The sequence below is a fragment of the Hyaena hyaena genome, unplaced genomic scaffold (assembly GCF_003009895.1).
Source record: "Hyaena hyaena isolate Hyena2069 unplaced genomic scaffold, ASM300989v1 scaffold_3, whole genome shotgun sequence".
NCBI classification, from domain to species: Eukaryota; Metazoa; Chordata; class Mammalia; order Carnivora; family Hyaenidae; genus Hyaena; species Hyaena hyaena.
In genome coordinates this window covers 5,846,136-5,862,429 of record NW_024080635.1, presented here as the reverse complement: position 1 = coordinate 5,862,429, position 16,294 = coordinate 5,846,136, and the positions used below count along the sequence as shown (strand labels likewise).

General features: G+C 56.0%; 2 protein-coding genes across 3 annotated transcripts in view; one reads left to right on the top strand and one right to left on the bottom strand.

Annotated features, from left to right (window-relative positions):
• Positions 1-757: 757 nt before the first annotated feature.
• GPR3 (G protein-coupled receptor 3) lies at positions 758-3,919 on the top strand. The gene is made up of 2 exons (XM_039233232.1): positions 758-813; positions 1,885-3,919. The coding sequence occupies exon 2, from the start codon at positions 1,893-1,895 to the stop codon at positions 2,880-2,882; it is 990 nt and encodes a 329-aa protein (XP_039089163.1). The 5' UTR covers positions 758-813; positions 1,885-1,892; the 3' UTR covers positions 2,883-3,919.
• A 7,203-nt stretch (positions 3,920-11,122) lies between these two features.
• Positions 11,123-16,294, bottom strand: part of WASF2 (WASP family member 2) — a 74,577-nt gene continuing 69,405 nt past the window's right edge. For both annotated transcript variants that reach the window (XM_039231317.1, XM_039231327.1), the window contains exon 9: positions 11,123-15,145. In XM_039231317.1, the coding sequence (XP_039087248.1) occupies positions 14,988-15,145 (158 nt within the window). In that variant the 3' untranslated portion in view covers positions 11,123-14,987. The remainder of the gene's footprint in view (positions 15,146-16,294) is intronic.

Genomic DNA, 16,294 nt, shown 5'->3' with positions numbered 1-16,294 from the left:
CCTCAGCACTTGTGACAGGGTCATGATGACCCGAACTCCTATCATCTGGACACTCTATCTTCCCTTTCCCGCACCAAGGCCTCTGCCACCCTGGGATCCCTGAGCCCCATCATGTCAGTCACCTGACACTGCTATGGTTGCCCTGGGGGCTTCCCTTTCTATGGCAGCGTCCCATGGCCACCATCCTCCAAGATCCTGTCACCATGCTCATACTGTCGCTGCCACCCACTTCCCTGCTCCCTCGTTCTGCTGTCACCATCTCCTCAGGGCCCAGTCATCTGGGCAACCCTCGTCATCCTCGCCGAGGACGCCCATTCAGCTTCATCACTCGGTCTCCGTCACCCCAATTCCGTCCGTCTCTGCCACCTGAGGGTCCCATCAGGCCACAGCCTTTCCGGGGCCCCTTTCTGCTCTCCCTACGTATCGCCCGCAGCCTCCCTGCGACTTCTCCGAGAGTCTCCCACCAGCGTCCCCCGAAACCCCGGCCCGCAGAGGGCGCCGCGTCAAGGACAGCGCGGGCCGATTGGGGAGGGGGCGGGGCCGCGGCCACGGTCGCTTTTTATGAATGGGGGAGCGGGCGGTGCGAGGCCTCATTACTATGCCGCGCGACGCGCGCTGCGCCCCAGCGCGACGCACTCATTGGCCGGCCGGGCCACTGACGTCACCGAACCGGTGGCCGGGGGCGGGTCGGGGCGGGGTGACTCACGCCGCTTCTCCCGCGGCCGCGGGGGCTTCTCCGGGTCCGCGCACACCCTGCGCCGCCCGGACCCGAGCAGAGCTTCCCCGCGGCCCGGCCACGCCAAGTCCCGAGAGGTGAGTAGCGGGCCCCGTGCAGGCACCAGGCGTCTGGAAGGGCACGCAGGATGCTGGGGCACTGGGCCCGCGGACAGGTTCCCAGCGGCTGGCGGAGGTCGGAGGTCGAGACCCCGAGCCCAGAATCTGAAGTAGCAGGCGGGAACCCAGTGTCCGGGTGCTGAGAGCCGTCAGCTGGGTGACCCCGCGCGGGGTGCGCACTCCTCCAAGGTCCCGAGGCCCTGAAGGGACTGATGGTCCTATGAGATTGGGCCTGCAGGAGGCATCTGGGGGAGGGACCCAGGCGTCCGAGCAGGAGGCGGTGTCTGACATAGGGATCCTGACTTACGGGCAGGATGTGGAGTCAGGCCCAAGATTCAGGTGTCCGGGCATAAGGAGGGGTCTGACTCAGGGATCCAGGCCTCCAGCAGAGGGTGTCTGTTCCAAAGACCCAGAGGTTCAGGCAGAAATAGGGGTCTGGCGAGGACAGAAGTCTGGGCCGGTGTATGTCGGGGGTGGGGCTGAGTTCCCAGGTGGTGATACCCCAGGAGTGGCCAGTGGGGGCTGGCAGGAGCTTCACGCGCATTCCCTGGGGGCGGAGCCTGGGGCGGGCAGTGCGGAGAATCGTGAGGGGTCTGGCGAGCCTCAGAAACTGAGCGTCATCCTGATCCAGAGGAAGCAGAGCTTCCCTCAGTCCAGAGATGTTTCCCTTCCCCAGTTCTGGGCCTACCTGGCATCTTCTGGATCCTATGGGCCCCCATCCACTAACGGTAGTCCTTCATCTGGTTCTTTTCTGGTCACACACATGGGAGAAAGAGGCCTGCAGGACCCAGGGACTTGGAAGGGAGAGTGAAAAGACCCAGGGGACTGGGGTCTGCTGGAGACCTAGTGGCCTGGGGGTGTGGATGTGGGGGAGACAAAGGCATACCCGAAGGAGCACTGGGGCATGACTGGGGGACAAGGCACTGGGACCCAGCCAGCTATCCTGAGGAGATACTCTTACAACGTATCCTGAGTGGCACCTCATCCCCTCTAGACCCCTTCACCCAGCACCCTGCCCTGCCGACTTCTCACAGGGCCTTTCTCCTACAGGTACCACGATGTGGGGTGCAGGCAGCCCCCTGGCCTGGCTCTCCGCTGGTTCAGGCAACGTGAATGTGAGCAGCGTGGGCTCAGCAGAGGGGCCCACAGGCCCAGGCGCTCCGCTACCCTCACCCAAGGCCTGGGATGTGGTGCTGTGCATCTCGGGCACCCTGGTGTCCTGTGAGAATGCGCTGGTGGTGGCCATCATCGTGGGCACTCCCACCTTCCGTGCGCCCATGTTCCTGCTGGTGGGCAGCCTGGCCGTGGCCGACCTGCTGGCAGGCCTGGGCCTGGTCCTGCACTTTGCTGCTGTGTTCTGCGTTGGCTCGGCGGAGATGAGCCTGGTGCTGGTGGGCGTGCTGGCGATGGCCTTCACCGCCAGCGTCGGCAGCCTTCTCGCCATCACCGTCGATCGCTACCTTTCTCTGTACAATGCCCTCACCTACTATTCAGAGACAACGGTGACTCGGACTTACGTGATGCTGGCCCTCGTGTGGGGGGGCGCACTGGGCCTGGGGCTGCTGCCTGTGCTGGCCTGGAACTGTCTGGATGCCCGGGCCACGTGCGGCGTGGTATATCCACTCTCCAAGAACCATTTGGTGGTCCTGGCCATTGCCTTCTTCATGGTGTTTGGCATCATGTTGCAGCTGTATGCCCAGATCTGCCGCATCGTCTGCCGCCATGCCCAGCAGATTGCCCTCCAGCGGCACCTGCTGCCCGCCTCCCACTACGTGGCCACCCGAAAAGGCATTGCCACACTGGCCGTGGTGCTTGGCGCCTTTGCCGCCTGTTGGCTGCCCTTCACTGTCTACTGCCTGCTGGGTGATGCCCACTCCCCGCCCCTCTACACCTATCTCACCCTGCTTCCTGCGACCTATAACTCCATGATCAACCCCATCATCTATGCCTTCCGCAACCAGGATGTGCAGAAGGTGCTGTGGGCCATCTGCTGCTGTTGTTCCTCTTCCAAGATCCCCTTCCGCTCCCGCTCCCCCAGCGATGTCTAGTCATATCTTGGTGACCCTTCAGCCCCGATCACTACAGAATTCCAGAATGTTAGGTCCTCCAGGGCTTTGTTCCAACCCCCGCCCCCCCCAGCTCCACACCCCGAAGACCCAGCTGGTTCTGGAGTTCTAGGACATTGGGTGTTTCACAGGATTCTGTTCAGATCCCTACAGGGCCCAGCTGGCTCCATGGTTCTCGAATGTTCAGGTAGCCTGGGATTCCACTCAGAAATGTCACACAGCCCAGCTAGCTTGGAGTTCCAGGATGCTGCTGGGTGTTTTACAGTGCCACTCCGAGTCCCTGACCTTCACCTTCCCTTGACCTTAATCATGTCACTTTACTTTTGAGTTTCTGAGCTGAAGAGTCAGAGAGGTTAGTCACTCAGTTGCCTAGATAGGAGAAAGAAAGATGTATCTCTATATATGTGCACACACAAAAAGAGTATCTATTTATACTTTATTTATTTACTTATTTATTTATGGGTGGTAAGGGGGAAAAAAGAGACCTACACCTTGAAATCCAGGCCATACCAGGGTATTCCCCAGTCCCCAGACCCCCATTGCTGACCTCAGTTCCTAGAGGGGGGAAAGGGAGAAAGAGAAACCACGTATTTTGTTATTATTTTTGCTTATTTTTTATCGAAGAGATCATAGAAACCAGAGCCTTCTCCCCAGGCCCGCCCCTCTCGGGTTTGCTGGGAGAACACACCAGCCTCTGGTTTTTTATTTTTTTAAGAAGCCATCACCTGAGCAACCGAGAATTCCTCTGCGCTGGGGGCCGGCTGCCCTCTGGTGGCCGTTTGGGGGAAACTGCAGCCCGGCCAGGCTGCCCGGACCAGACCCCACGACCCCAACTCCACTCCAGCCTGGCGTCCAGCGCCCCAGCCAGGACCTGGAGGCCAAGCCCCACCCTGCGGTGCCCTAGAGGAGGCAGGATGTGAGCCAACACCTGATTCCTCTGCCAACCGGGGTATGGCCCTCCAGTGCTTCCCTAATCCTATCCCTGACCCATCCCTTAATAAAGAATGATTTTGTGATAATTGTTTCTGTCTGTATGTGTGAAGAGGGTAGAGTGGGGCTGATGTGGGGTGAGCCCAGGCCTGGGAGCCTATTGAGGGATCTGGGGAGCTGGAGACCCAGAGTGGCGTGTGGTTGGCAGGTGACATCGCCACCCCTTGAGAGGATCTAACGGGCCCCTCTCTCTGCTCAGGCCAGGGCATTGCCAAGCAAGGGGACCAGGCTGCTAGACCCTTCTTGGGTTGAGGATGCCCATGTTAGCTTTTGTTTGGAGCTTTGGCATGAAGTATATGCTCAAAGCACGTCCTTAAAAACAGCTCCTTCTAACTGTGGGTGTTTACTGTCTGCCAGGCACTGTCAATGCACTACTTATGTTACCACATTTATGCCAAACAAGTATCCCGTGGCACAGGTAATGTCTTCTGCATTTTACAGATGGGAAAACCGAGGCTGAGGAAGGGTTGGTGACTGGCCCAAGGGAACATCCACTTCCACAACCTGTGCTCTATTGGCCAACTGCTTCTCATCTCTCCTTCCTTCCTGAGCCTGGGGCTTGGGATGTTCTGGACCCTGATTTCTACTGGGGTTCATTCTCAGAGCCAGAGGCCACATTTGAGAGGAGGTTGGACAGAATAGGGTCATTTTGGAGCTGAAAGAGCTTCTTTTCTATCCAAAGGTGAGTAATGGTGTGTGCGTGCACCCTTGTGTACATTTGAGGACATGAGTGTGCAGCCCCCTGAGTGTGGCTGTTTTGGAGCCAGAAAGAGTATGTTCACCAGGCAAGGGCAAGGGCAGGTTTGGAAGCGTGGCTAAAGAGGAAGCGCTTGCCTAGCGCAGCTTCTCAGCCTCCCAGGCCTCCCATGTAGGCAAAGCCTTGAGATGGGACCGTCGGAGCACATCCCTCCATCATACAGATGGGGAGACTGAGGCCCGGAGAAGAACAACCACTTTTTCAAACCCACACAGCTGTGCCAGGCTAGGCCTCAGGTCTTTCTCCATTTCTCTGGCCAGAGCTCTTTCACCTAGTATTCAAGGCTCCTTCCCGACAATGGCCACAGGACTCCAAGGGGCGTGGACATGCCAGCAGGGCCTGGCTCAGAGCTGGTGGAGGGCAGACACAACTCCAGTGCATACAAAGCAGGGAGGCACCGTCAGGTCAGGTGGAGTCTTTCTTTCCCCACCTTCCTGGTAGGTCCCCAGTAGGGGTTGCAGGGGGCGGGGGGCAAAGACCCCCACCGAGCAAACACCTCCCCCGTTGCCAAGCTAACATTTCACACATCACCATGGCCCTTTCGGTGGTATCATTGCTCTTCCCATCTTACAGAAGAGGTAGTTGAGGCTCTGAGAGTGGAGGCCCACATTCATTCACTGCTGTCCTTACGGACAACTTGAATTTCAGCTCGGGGAGACAGTAATAAAGAGATGAATTTAAGATTTGGCAATGTCAGGGAGTGAAAAGTTCTCAGAGACAAAGTAGGAAAGGGGCACAGGGAGTACGTGTACTCTGTAAACAAGGGCTCCCAGGAAAGGCCTCACTGCAGGGGACATTTGATCTGCTTAAAGTCACATAGTGAAGAGTTGAACTGGGATGTGAACCCAGGTCCATTGGACTCCAAATCTGTTTGTTTCCTGGGTAAGGGAGTGAGTTTCAAGAGCAACTCAGAAACTGCAAGCAAAGAAACTGGGACAGGGAGCCCTTTCCCCAGGCTGGGGAGAAGTTGGGGGTCTCCAGACTCCCCCCAGACCTCTGGAACAGGCAGTGTGCAGAAGGGCCTCCTTACTGCCTGTCCCATGTTCCCAAGGAGCCGCCACCAGGGGAGACCAGGAGGAGGGGGTCCAGGTGCCCATACTATTCTGGGCAGGCTCGGCCCTTTGCCTCCCCTTCCCAGCTTCAGTATCCAGGGCTAAGCAGAGCCGAAGCCTTTTTGTCTGGGAGGGCCTGGGGGTACCCCGTGCTGGGGGTCCTCCTCGGCTTGTGCGGGTGTGGTTGTGTGGTGGACCCGAGGCATCTCTGGGAGCCTGCATCTGGGGTCTGCCTTGGGTTCTAGGCCCACGCTGAGGGATACCTGAATCTGCCCCTGGGGTTGCGGTCTGAGGCTGTGTGCGCGGTGGAACTGTCTGGCTTCTTCCGGGATTTTGTAGATCCAGCTGAGGTCCTCCCTGTTCCCCTACCCTGTGCTTCCTCCGAGAAGCCTCCTTGGCTAAGTCCTATGGCCATGAAGATGTGGTTTATACAACACACCTTGCTACACTTCCCGAGTAAACATTATAGAGGTCTTGACCTCTTTGTCAGGATGGTGGCCTCTGAAGGCAGGGCTGTGTGTCCCTGAGAGAAGGGACATGCCCGTCCTCTCAGAATGAAGCCTTCTATGTCTCTTTCAGCCTCAATTCATCTGGTGCTCAGCCTGGAGCCGCTCGGCGCTGCACGCCTGGGTGCATATATGTATGTGTGGTTTTTTGGGGGGGGGGTCTCCAAGACCCTGACACTTTTCCAACCCCATGCCGATCCCACCCATCTACAGAGGCTTGGGAGGGTGACCTAGGCAGTGCAGGGGGCTCCCCTGGATTGGGGGAGGTGAGGGCTGGGGTCCAGAGCCCTGCCTTCCTGCTTGGGTAGGCCCTAGGGCCCATCTTTCCTTCTCTTCTTCCCAGGTCCTGTGTGGGGGAGGGGAGGAGCCCTGAGTGCTGAGCCCCCGCTGGGGCCATGGCCGCCTCTCCCTGCAATAAGTGAGGAGACAGCAGCTATTAATATAAGATGAGTTCACGGGCTCACAGCTTCCGCGGGCTGGAAAACAGGCTCCCGGGGCCGGGGGCTGCGGCAAAGTCTCAGCGTCTGTCAGAGTCTCTCCCAGAGCCGGCCAGCCTCACAGTCCACAGCTCCCTCCCTGCTGAGACCTGTTATACCAGCAAACCCATGAGTACACACACATGGGCACACACAGGCACACAGGTGGGGGTCCAGGCCCCTGGCCATTCAGGGAGAACACACACATATGCACATACATCCAGACGTGTGTGTATACCCAGACCTATCCGCACACTGGTACATACACACTGTGCACACATATACCACTGCACACATGCTAATAGGTCATGTCGACTTCATGTGCACCTTTGCACGCAGAGGTACATACTTCAGTGTATGTACATGCCCTCACACATGCGACTATACACATAGGCTTACCCCTGTATACATGTGTGCACAACGGTCCAGACACGTGTGCATACCCACACCCATCTGCACACCATTGCACACCACATATATACAGACACAAAACTGCACGTGTATATACAGATGGTACCTATCTGGTCAGGTACACATATTTGCAGATAGGACCGCATTCAAGAACTTGAACGCATGTATATATGCCCTTCTGCACACAGTGTCACACAGGCTCCCCGCTGCTGTCGGTGCTCAGTAATCATGAATTCACAGGCGACCCTCAGTTTCCAGCCATCAGGCTGGCTCAGCCTCCTCTCCTTGTCTCTCCCCTCCCCCACCCCCATGACAGGCAGCGAGTGCTCCTGCCAACCCCAATGCCTGCCTTCAGCTTCCCGCCCCCCGGGGGTCCCCAGATCCCTGATTAACCCCCTCGCTAATTGGCCACCAGCCCCTTGACTTTGCTGCAGGCCTTCTCCAGAGCTGGGAGCGAGAGGCTGCAAATTGGCCAAGCAGGATGGGTCTGGGGAATAGAGTGTGGGGGTGGGGTGGGGGTGCTGTGAGCCCAGGCCCTGGCTGGAGCCAGAGCTTCGGTGAACACTGACATCATATTCCCTTGGGAGGGCACCCCTATGATTCATGTGTACACAGTCACATGAAACCTTCCCTGCACACACATTTACATCTGCTCCTTAGTCATGTGCATGGATACGATTCACTCTGCTTTTTTACACAAATGCATGTATTTGCATACACCCAAGTACATTCATGAACCCGGTACGTGTGCAAACATGTTACATGTACATGAATTTACCTGCCAGGTATACAGAGACCATTTATACATGTACATCCAAACACACCTCACCTAAGCACACAGTCACATATATACAGGCTTGCCAACATTTACACGTTACACATGCCTATGAACATACTAAGTGTACTTGCAGGCATATATGAACATACATCTGCATGTGAGTGCACAGCCGTGGAGTCTAGGCATGCATGCACGCACCACTTGTTTGTGTGTGTGTATGTGTATGTGTGTGTGTGTGTGTGTGTGTGTGTACATATCCTGATGAATAATATGGCCTCCTCCGGTTCTGCAGAGGAAGCCTAAGGTCAGCATAGTGTGCTGGTAGGGGTGGGGGGTGGCAGAACCCACCCAGGGTGCAAGTTGCTGTTTCCCAGTCTCCATCTCAATGATGCCTAACCCTGGGACCTCCGCTGGGTTCCCCTCAGTCTTCAGGGCTCCAGACAGAAGGGCAAAGCTTCTGGGATGCCTGGCTGGCTTAGTCAGTGGAGCATGTGACTCCTTTATCTCGGGGTTGTGAGTTCAAGCCCCACATTGGGTGATTACTAAAAACATAAACTTAAAAAAAAAAAGAGCAGAGCTTCTGGCTTGATCTCTGTTGTTCTTATCTCCTGGACTCTGGGTCTGAGCCCACAGGGTGTTCTACCCTCTTGTAGGGAACTTGGGGACTGTAAGAAGAGGATTTCTATTTCCATGCCTGCTGCCAACTTGCTGTGTGACTTTGGACAAGTTGGTGTACCTCTCTGTGCTTTGTTTCCTCAACTGTAAAACAGCACTGAAACGCTTCGTGTTGGTAATCCTCCCAGGACTGGCCTAAAGAATCCATAGGGTCATGTTCATGGATGTAATTTACTCGGGCACATATGTTTGGGAGAGGTGTTATTTCCCAAGACGGTGAGAGGCCAGGATGGAGGGGTCGCATACATCATGGTCAACCTAACTCTTCATTGGATACGTGAGGAAGCTGAGGCCCAGAGAGGGAGCAGCAAGGTGGGGGCTAAAAGATCTGACCTCTGACTTCTCAGCCATGAAGTCTGCTTCTCTTTAAATATGTATCCAGTGTGAGCAAGTGTGTGCACAGTTCCCAAAGTTAAGGGCAGAATGGCTGACTGCTGAGGTGGGGGGGGGGCGGTTATCTATGCAGGACTCCTGCCACCAACGTGCTGAGAATTCTACCATGAGACATTCCTGTGGATGTGAGAACTTTCTTTCCTTTTCTTTTTTTTTTTTTTTTGGTCCTCCGGCTTCAGACCTCTCTCTCTCGACACCTTCATCTCCTGGGGCTGCGGGGCAGTCCACGCGGAGCACCTGAAACTGCTCCCAGCCTCATTATCAGGAAGGGAACTAGCTGACAACCACCTGGGAACAGAAGTTGCAGGAAACCGTGCCCGGTTGCCCTGGCCACTGGGCGGCCAGGAGGGGGCAGTGAGGAACTGGCGGAGGCAGCGCGAGGGGAGGGGTGGCTCCTGAGGACCGTGCGAGGTTTGCTGGCGATGATGTGTTCCTGCAACTGTGTGCGTGCGGATCTGCGTCCTTGTTTGCACAAGGGCAGGGCTCTGCCTACGGTGCGTGCACGTGTCCCTGGGCCTGGGTTCTCAAGTGTGCCCACTCATATGTATAGGTGTCTTGTGTGTGCATCTGTGTCTTTGTGCATAAATGTGGGCACCGTCACAGGTGTGCGTGTGTGTACCGAGCCGCGTCTGCAGGAAGCCCCGGCCCACACCCACGGAACCCACTTGGCCCCCCGGGCAGCTGAGGGTGCGAGGCATTTTCAATTCTTATGATCTGGGATGGCTGGGCCCTCAGTCCAGCCCACTTGATTCCAAAGAAGAAAACAGCCATCACCTGTAAAATTGGGCACCAGATGGTGGGGCAGCCCAGACTGGAAAACCTTAATGTGCCCTCGACGACACTAAAGACCTGGACTCTAGATGGAGAGGTCCAGAAAGCCGTTTCAAGTTGTGTGGGGCACAGGACACAAGCTCTGGCTTGAGAGACCCGTGCGTGAACTGTGGCTCTGCTGCTGGCCGGCCACGTGGTCTTAGGCAACTCAACCTCTGGACTTGTTTTCCTCACGGGGACAACGAGGGACCCTTCCCTCGTAAGGTTGAAATAAAGGGTGCGGCGTCCTGAGCAGGTAGCAGGCGCTCAGCAAACGCTCGCTCTTCTCGAGATCAGCCCAGAGGGGTGAGGCGCGGGGTCACAGCTCCAAGTGGAGGAGCCGGAACGCCAGCCGGGGCCGCCGCTTCCCAGAACCACATTCCTCCCTTCCACTTCCCCAGCAAGGGCGGCTCCCCACACCACCATTTTGTCTTCTCCCAGGGCGGGCGTCTGGCTGCCTGTCAGTCACCGGCCTCGGGAAGCCAAGTGCTGACTAAACACAGGCCTGAGCAGGAGGGTGGAGCGAGGGGCTCCGCCGGGGCGAGCCGGCTCCCGCGCCCCCTCCCCTGCACCCCCACCTCCAGCGATGAGCTCAGAGCGGCTGGCGCAGCAGTTGCTGACAATTCAAAACTTCTGCCCCCTCTCCTGGGACGCCTGTGGGTGACTCTCTCTCTCTGAACAGCAGGCTTGACCGGCAGTGGCCAACCTTGCTCCTACCCCTCGCCCAGGGCCACGCCACTGCAGGCTGCGGAGCCCGCGACTGCAACTGGGTGTCTGCCCATAAATTACCCCCAGGGACAGTCACCCGCAGCAGCTGTGCTCAGAACAACCGTTGCTTCCTGGGTAGGTCATTTTTTTGGGTCAGAAATAAACCCGGCCCCTTCGCCTTCCCAGGCGGGAGAAGGGGCTTGCAGCAGCCTCAACTTTTTATCGGATTCTACCGAAAATCATTCTATTGAAGGTAAGTTGCTTGGGCCCGAGAGGCAGACAAGATGCCGGCCAGATGCTGGGAAGCAGTATCAGCACTGGGACGGTGCTGCTCTCCTGCCCGGTGAGGCGGCCGGCAGCCTGTCTCCCCGGGGCCCCGCACACCCACCTCAGCCAGCCGCGGAGGGCCCGGGGAGCTGGCCTTCTAGGTCCCCCAACCTGGGTCTCCTCCTAAGCCAAAATGGTTTCCGGCCTTCATACCCACCTCGCACACAGGGCACACCACTGCGACCCAGAGGCTTCCTGCTCCTGGAGCCCGCCCACGCGAGACTTCCCTGCAGAGCTCTGGCCGCCACCTGCGGCTACCAGTGTTGCCCCCGTCCGGTCACTTGGCTCATCAGAGACAGAGAGACATGCGCATACACACCCACACACACCAGAGGTGGCTCAGTAGCTACAAAGACTTTATCAAATTATTTAAAATGTTGGCATTTACATATTCGCACGTATACATAAAATCATTACATGGAGTCCTCAGGTCACGGGGTGCTAATGTGGTCCACACATGAACCTGGCAACAAATGAGACCAGGCTTGGAGCCACAGGGCTTTAAGAAACTGGACATCCTCCTAAGGGCCTAAGAGGAGGAGTAGGGGGAAGAGGAAAGGGTCACCGTGGGGGGTGGGGGGGTGGTTTAACCCCACCCTCACAGGTCTCTAACTGAATCTCCTTTCCCACTCTCAGGGGAAAGGGACCCATTTCCAGACCATTCCTCTGCTATGTAATAGGCCCACTCCCTAAAATCGATGTGGCAAACATAACCAAGAATCCACTGGAATAGGTACTTATAAATATATTTATATCAGAGAAAACAAGGCACTTTGGGAGCATTACAGCTCACTCTCCTACATGTACATCGTTCTAGACAGAAAGTAAAAATTGGTTAGTTTCTCAAGTGAGTTAACTGAGTCAAGTTAATACAATAACAGAATTGTTCCCTAGCCCTCACTGAGACACAATATGAGGCACAATCTCCTGGCAAAACCTGGTCCCAGGTATGCTGGACCCCAGCAGAGCTCAAAGCCTCATGCCCCCAGGAAGCCTGACACTTCTCTGGAGCAAGAGCCCCTCGCCCTGGGGCACCGGCCCCCTCCCCAGGCCCCGAGGTCAGGTGAGGGGGGCTGCAGAGGGAGGCAGGCGGAGAGCCAAGCTGGGACACGGTGGGAATGCTTAAGCAGGGTCACCAAAGCCACAGAGACCTCAATCTGTCCAAGCTGGCGCTGCAGAGCCAGAGGATCGGCGCCACGGGAAGAGATTTCACATTAGCCCTGACAACACCGCCTCAGCTCTGCGGTGACATTGGCCAGGGTCGTTTCTGAGGGCGCTTGAGCTTCCGCTGGAGGCGAGCTGGAGCTCGGGCCAGCTGCTCGGAGCCCTCCAAGGGACTGCAGAGCCTGCCCCCTCCCCGGAGCTGCTCCTTTGGAATGTAGTCATCTCACAACCACGGCAAAGCCACAAGTCACTTCTGACACTGCCGAGTGGAAGCTGGGTCCCTGGGCCACAGGAATGGGGGCAGGTCCCCTGGGCTGGGCGGGCCAGGGAGAGGAGACGGCTCCTTGGCTTCAGAGCTTAAGAGTCCTTATGAGCCGTTGCTCCATACCCTTACCAGCCTTGGCCCAGTTTAAATAATCACTAAACTTTGCATTCTACAATTACAGGATTCCAAAGACACGCAATTACCTGCATAGGGTCCTTTATCATCTTAAAGGGCTCTGGGTTTAAAGAAGTTGGGGTTTTTTTGGGTGGGGGGGTGCACATATGCATAAATAGAGCCCAGAGGGCCTCTCGGCTGACTGGGTCCCCAGCCCCCAGAGCTGAGGAGGCTTCGCAAGGCCGGCTGCTACAAAGCACCGAGCTTGGCTGCATAGATTTTAATGAGAGCGTCAGGCAGAGCTGTGCTGTTGCTCTCCGGGACTTGCAGATCATTACCAAACCAGCTGTAGGATGAGAACACAGCACATCGAAACCCTAGGAGGTCACTGAGCTAATGATCTAATCCTACCTTCCGCAGGCAGTGCCCCCCCTTCACCCCCACCCCCGCTCCTGCCCCCAGCCCTTTACAGGGCGGACTGTGTCCATTCCAGAAGGCAGGCCAACACCGCCCCCTTCAAGGTCAGAGCAGAATGATAGCAAGTGGCGCTGGCTCCCCCTTTTCCGGAAAGGAGGGGGATGGGGGTAATTTAGTCAAAGCCATTAGGCCCAAACCCTGGCCTGGCCAGGCCCCAGGACTCCTATTTGGGAGAACCACTGCCCTCTACCTGCCCCTCCAGCCACTGCTGGGCTGCAGCCAGGGGCACCTTCAACAGCCATTTTAGGGTTCTGAAGAAAGCACCTTCAGCTTCCCAAAGTGCAAGGAGGGAGGCAAGGCAGGGGCACACGCAGCTAGGTCCGCTCAGCCCTGTAGCACGGCACCAGCCCTGTGACACAGACACCTGATCTGGGGAGGGGGAGGAGGCTATATTCTGGAGCCGCCCTAGCAGGAGGGCATGCTGGTCCCTACTGGCTCCGTCACCACACCAGAGTTCAAGGAAAGAAGGCAGAGGGGAGCATCCAGCCAGGGCACGGCGGCAGTGCCGGTGATTACACACACTCCTCAAGCCGGAGGGGTTTAGGAGGGCTTTGGCAATTACTACAACCATTTGCTGTGCTGGGTAGAGACAGATCCTGTTTCTCTTTGTTTCAGGGCTCTGAAGGCTGGAGAAGCCAGGAGAAGCTGGTTTCAGCATAAGAGGCTACACAATAGTTAGGGCAGAAGAGAAGAAACCTCACTGTTGGCCAAAGCTGACCAGTTTTTTTTCTGAATAATAGCACCTGTGTATTAGCTCGGGAAAGAGGGGGAGCGAGGGAGGGAACATCACTGCACGCAGTGAGGAGAGAGCTGGAAACAAGACCCAGAGCCCCTCTGCCTTTCAGCCCTCCTCACGGCTGCCAGGCCCCCCTAGGCAGCTACCTGCGGCAGCCGCCAGCCTGAGGGACTGAAGTTTCTACAGCTGGCAGAACCTATGCTTAAATTGGGGAAATAAAAAGGGGACGAGTTGCAGAGGAATTGAAAACAACACCTGTCAAAGCTGCCTACCCCCTTCCTTCTCTCACTACCCCTGGTCTCCCAGAAGGGTAGCTCCCAAGGCCATGTGGTTCAGCGGTGACAGTAAAGGGGGAGCAAAGAATTATAAGACAGCCTGTAAGGGTCTGAGCAGCACTGACAGGCCGGGCACGGGCTCTGAGGCCCCCTACTGGGACCCCCACCTATGGTGAGGTCTAGACTCCAGCAAGTGCCCACGACTTGGTTCCAGAAGGCACAGGTGACTTGGAATGAGGAACTCTGGGCTCCAGGTTTGTCACCATTCAACTGTGTGACCTGGAGCAAGTCATTTCCCATGTCCAGATTTCAGCATCATTGAGAGGGGAGGTTTCAAGTTGTTTACCATTCTTCCAGTCCTGCAGTTCGGAGTCTCTAAGCTAGCAGAGGTCGAGACCCCAGCGTGTTGGGGCTAATTTGGTCATGGATATTAGAGGTCTGAACTGGGCTGTGGTGCCTAAAGCACCTGGTAGTGAGGGAGGGACATTTAAGGGACACCTGAACACCACACTCTGGACAGGGAGCTTGGGAGGGAGGCAACAAGTTCAGCCTTCAGGAAGGCACAATTTCTGGGCAGATGGGGAGACGCTCCTTAGGGCCTGATGGCTCCTAGTAAAGGGCATCCAGACATAGAGATAGCTTAGCAAATGGCAGCTCACCCTGCTGACCAGGGCAAAAAGGTGTAGCAGTCTGGCTGCTAGGCCGTGTGGCCTGCTCTGCCCTCTCAGTGCATGGGAAAAGGGGCTGGCCATGTCCACGCAGGCTTTAGGACGAGAAGATGGCTCCCATTTTTCAAAGGGTAAGGATTTTGGAAGAAGACCACAGTTGAAAGTGGCTCCTAGGGGAAGGCACCAAATCCAATCTAAACCCAATCAAAGGGATCTGCTCTGGAGTTTTTCCTTCTTTTCAGTATGCAACAGTCACTTGAAGGGAAGAGGGAACATCTCAGGTACTGAATCTCAGGAGCCCCACGGGACCTGACTACGGGGAGACAGGAAAATATACGTTGATTTGGAGGAAGCACTTGGATATATCTTTGGTTGCTTCAGGAAAGGCTTTGGCCCCTTGAAATTCTTTTTTCTTCCCTCTTTCCCCCCACTGGACTGTTGGGATAGGCATCAAAGAAGGCAGCAGGAGGAAAGAAAAAGGAGGTGGGAGAGCAGGCAGAAAGAGTTAATCCGACCAGTCGTCCTCATCAAACTCTGAGGAATCATCTTCTGAGTCACTGTACTCCACAGCAATTCGACGCGACAAGATGGTGGCCACGTCGTTGCCCACAACATCCCGCTTCTCTTGTTCCTGCTGCTCCTCCACCTTGCGCAGCTGAAAGCCTGGTGGGGAGTGGGGGGAAAAGAAGGGTTCAGAATGTGAGTCGATCTCAGAATCCATGTGGGACTGAGGGAGGCAAAGTGGCTACTGGTGGCTGGAGTATGGGGAAAAGGGGAAAGAAAAAGAAAAACCCTCTGGAAGAGCAAAGAGAGAAGGGGGGAAGCAAGAAAAGAAGATGAAGGCTTATACAATTCTGGCCCTAGAGCTGTAGGCATGTCGGAGAGGAAGTCTGCCATTCTTTCCAGTTTCCACGCTGTCAGGCTGGTGAGGACAGCACTTCTCAAGAGGGTCTGAGCTGGGAGTGGCCACCATCCAGCACCCAGTGGGCACTCAGTCTGCCCAGTTTATTGATTATCACAGAGCTTAGCTGCCCCAACTTGTCTCCTCCAGACACTCCTTCAGTTGCAGGAGGCTCACACACAGGAGAAACCACTCTAACCCCTTGGGACCTCTGACTCAAAGAGAATAAATGCTCCACAGGTCAGATGATGAGGAGGGAACACAGAAAGGTAGGGAAGGGAGGGATGGAGACAAAGAGGGAGGGGATAGGAGAAAATGGGGAGACAGATGGGGTGAGAAAGGGGTAAAGAGAGAAGGAAGGAAGGATATGAAAGGCACAAAAGTGGAGGGCAAGGCCATGATGTAGTCTGGCCAGAGAAGTACCTTCTAGGGGGTAGTGATGCTTGGTTTTCTCTGGGGCACAAAATGAATGCAAATACACACAGAGCAACCATTTTCAAGGAGTTGAAAGACTCCAAGTTAAGAATACGTCACTTATTTTCATGACCCCGATATATCAAGAGTCACATACTCTTCTGACTGAGCCAGTCTAGGCACCCCAAGAATCCTTTAGTTTTAAATTTTTTAGTAGACTCCACACCCAATGTGGAACTCAAACTCATGACCCTGGGATCAAGAGTCGGATGCTCTACCTACTTTGGTAGAGGACCAGGCGCCCTAAGACTCCTTTACACGAAGGTGGAAAGAAATCTAAATCTCTTATTATTTTTAGAGCGAAGCCGTTCTTCAGGCTGATCTGTGGCCTGAAGCCCCTCCCAATCTCTCCCCACCTAATGAAAGCTATTTCCTGGGAAGGGCACAGAACCCCTAGCCCACCCTCCAATCAGTGATCCTGGGTGCAGAAAGACAAG

Excerpts from the sequence above, each read along its gene's own strand:
- GPR3 (XM_039233232.1), top strand. The coding sequence starts at position 1,893 with ATGTGGGGTGCAGGCAGCCCCCTGGCCTGGCTCTCCGCTGGTTCAGGC.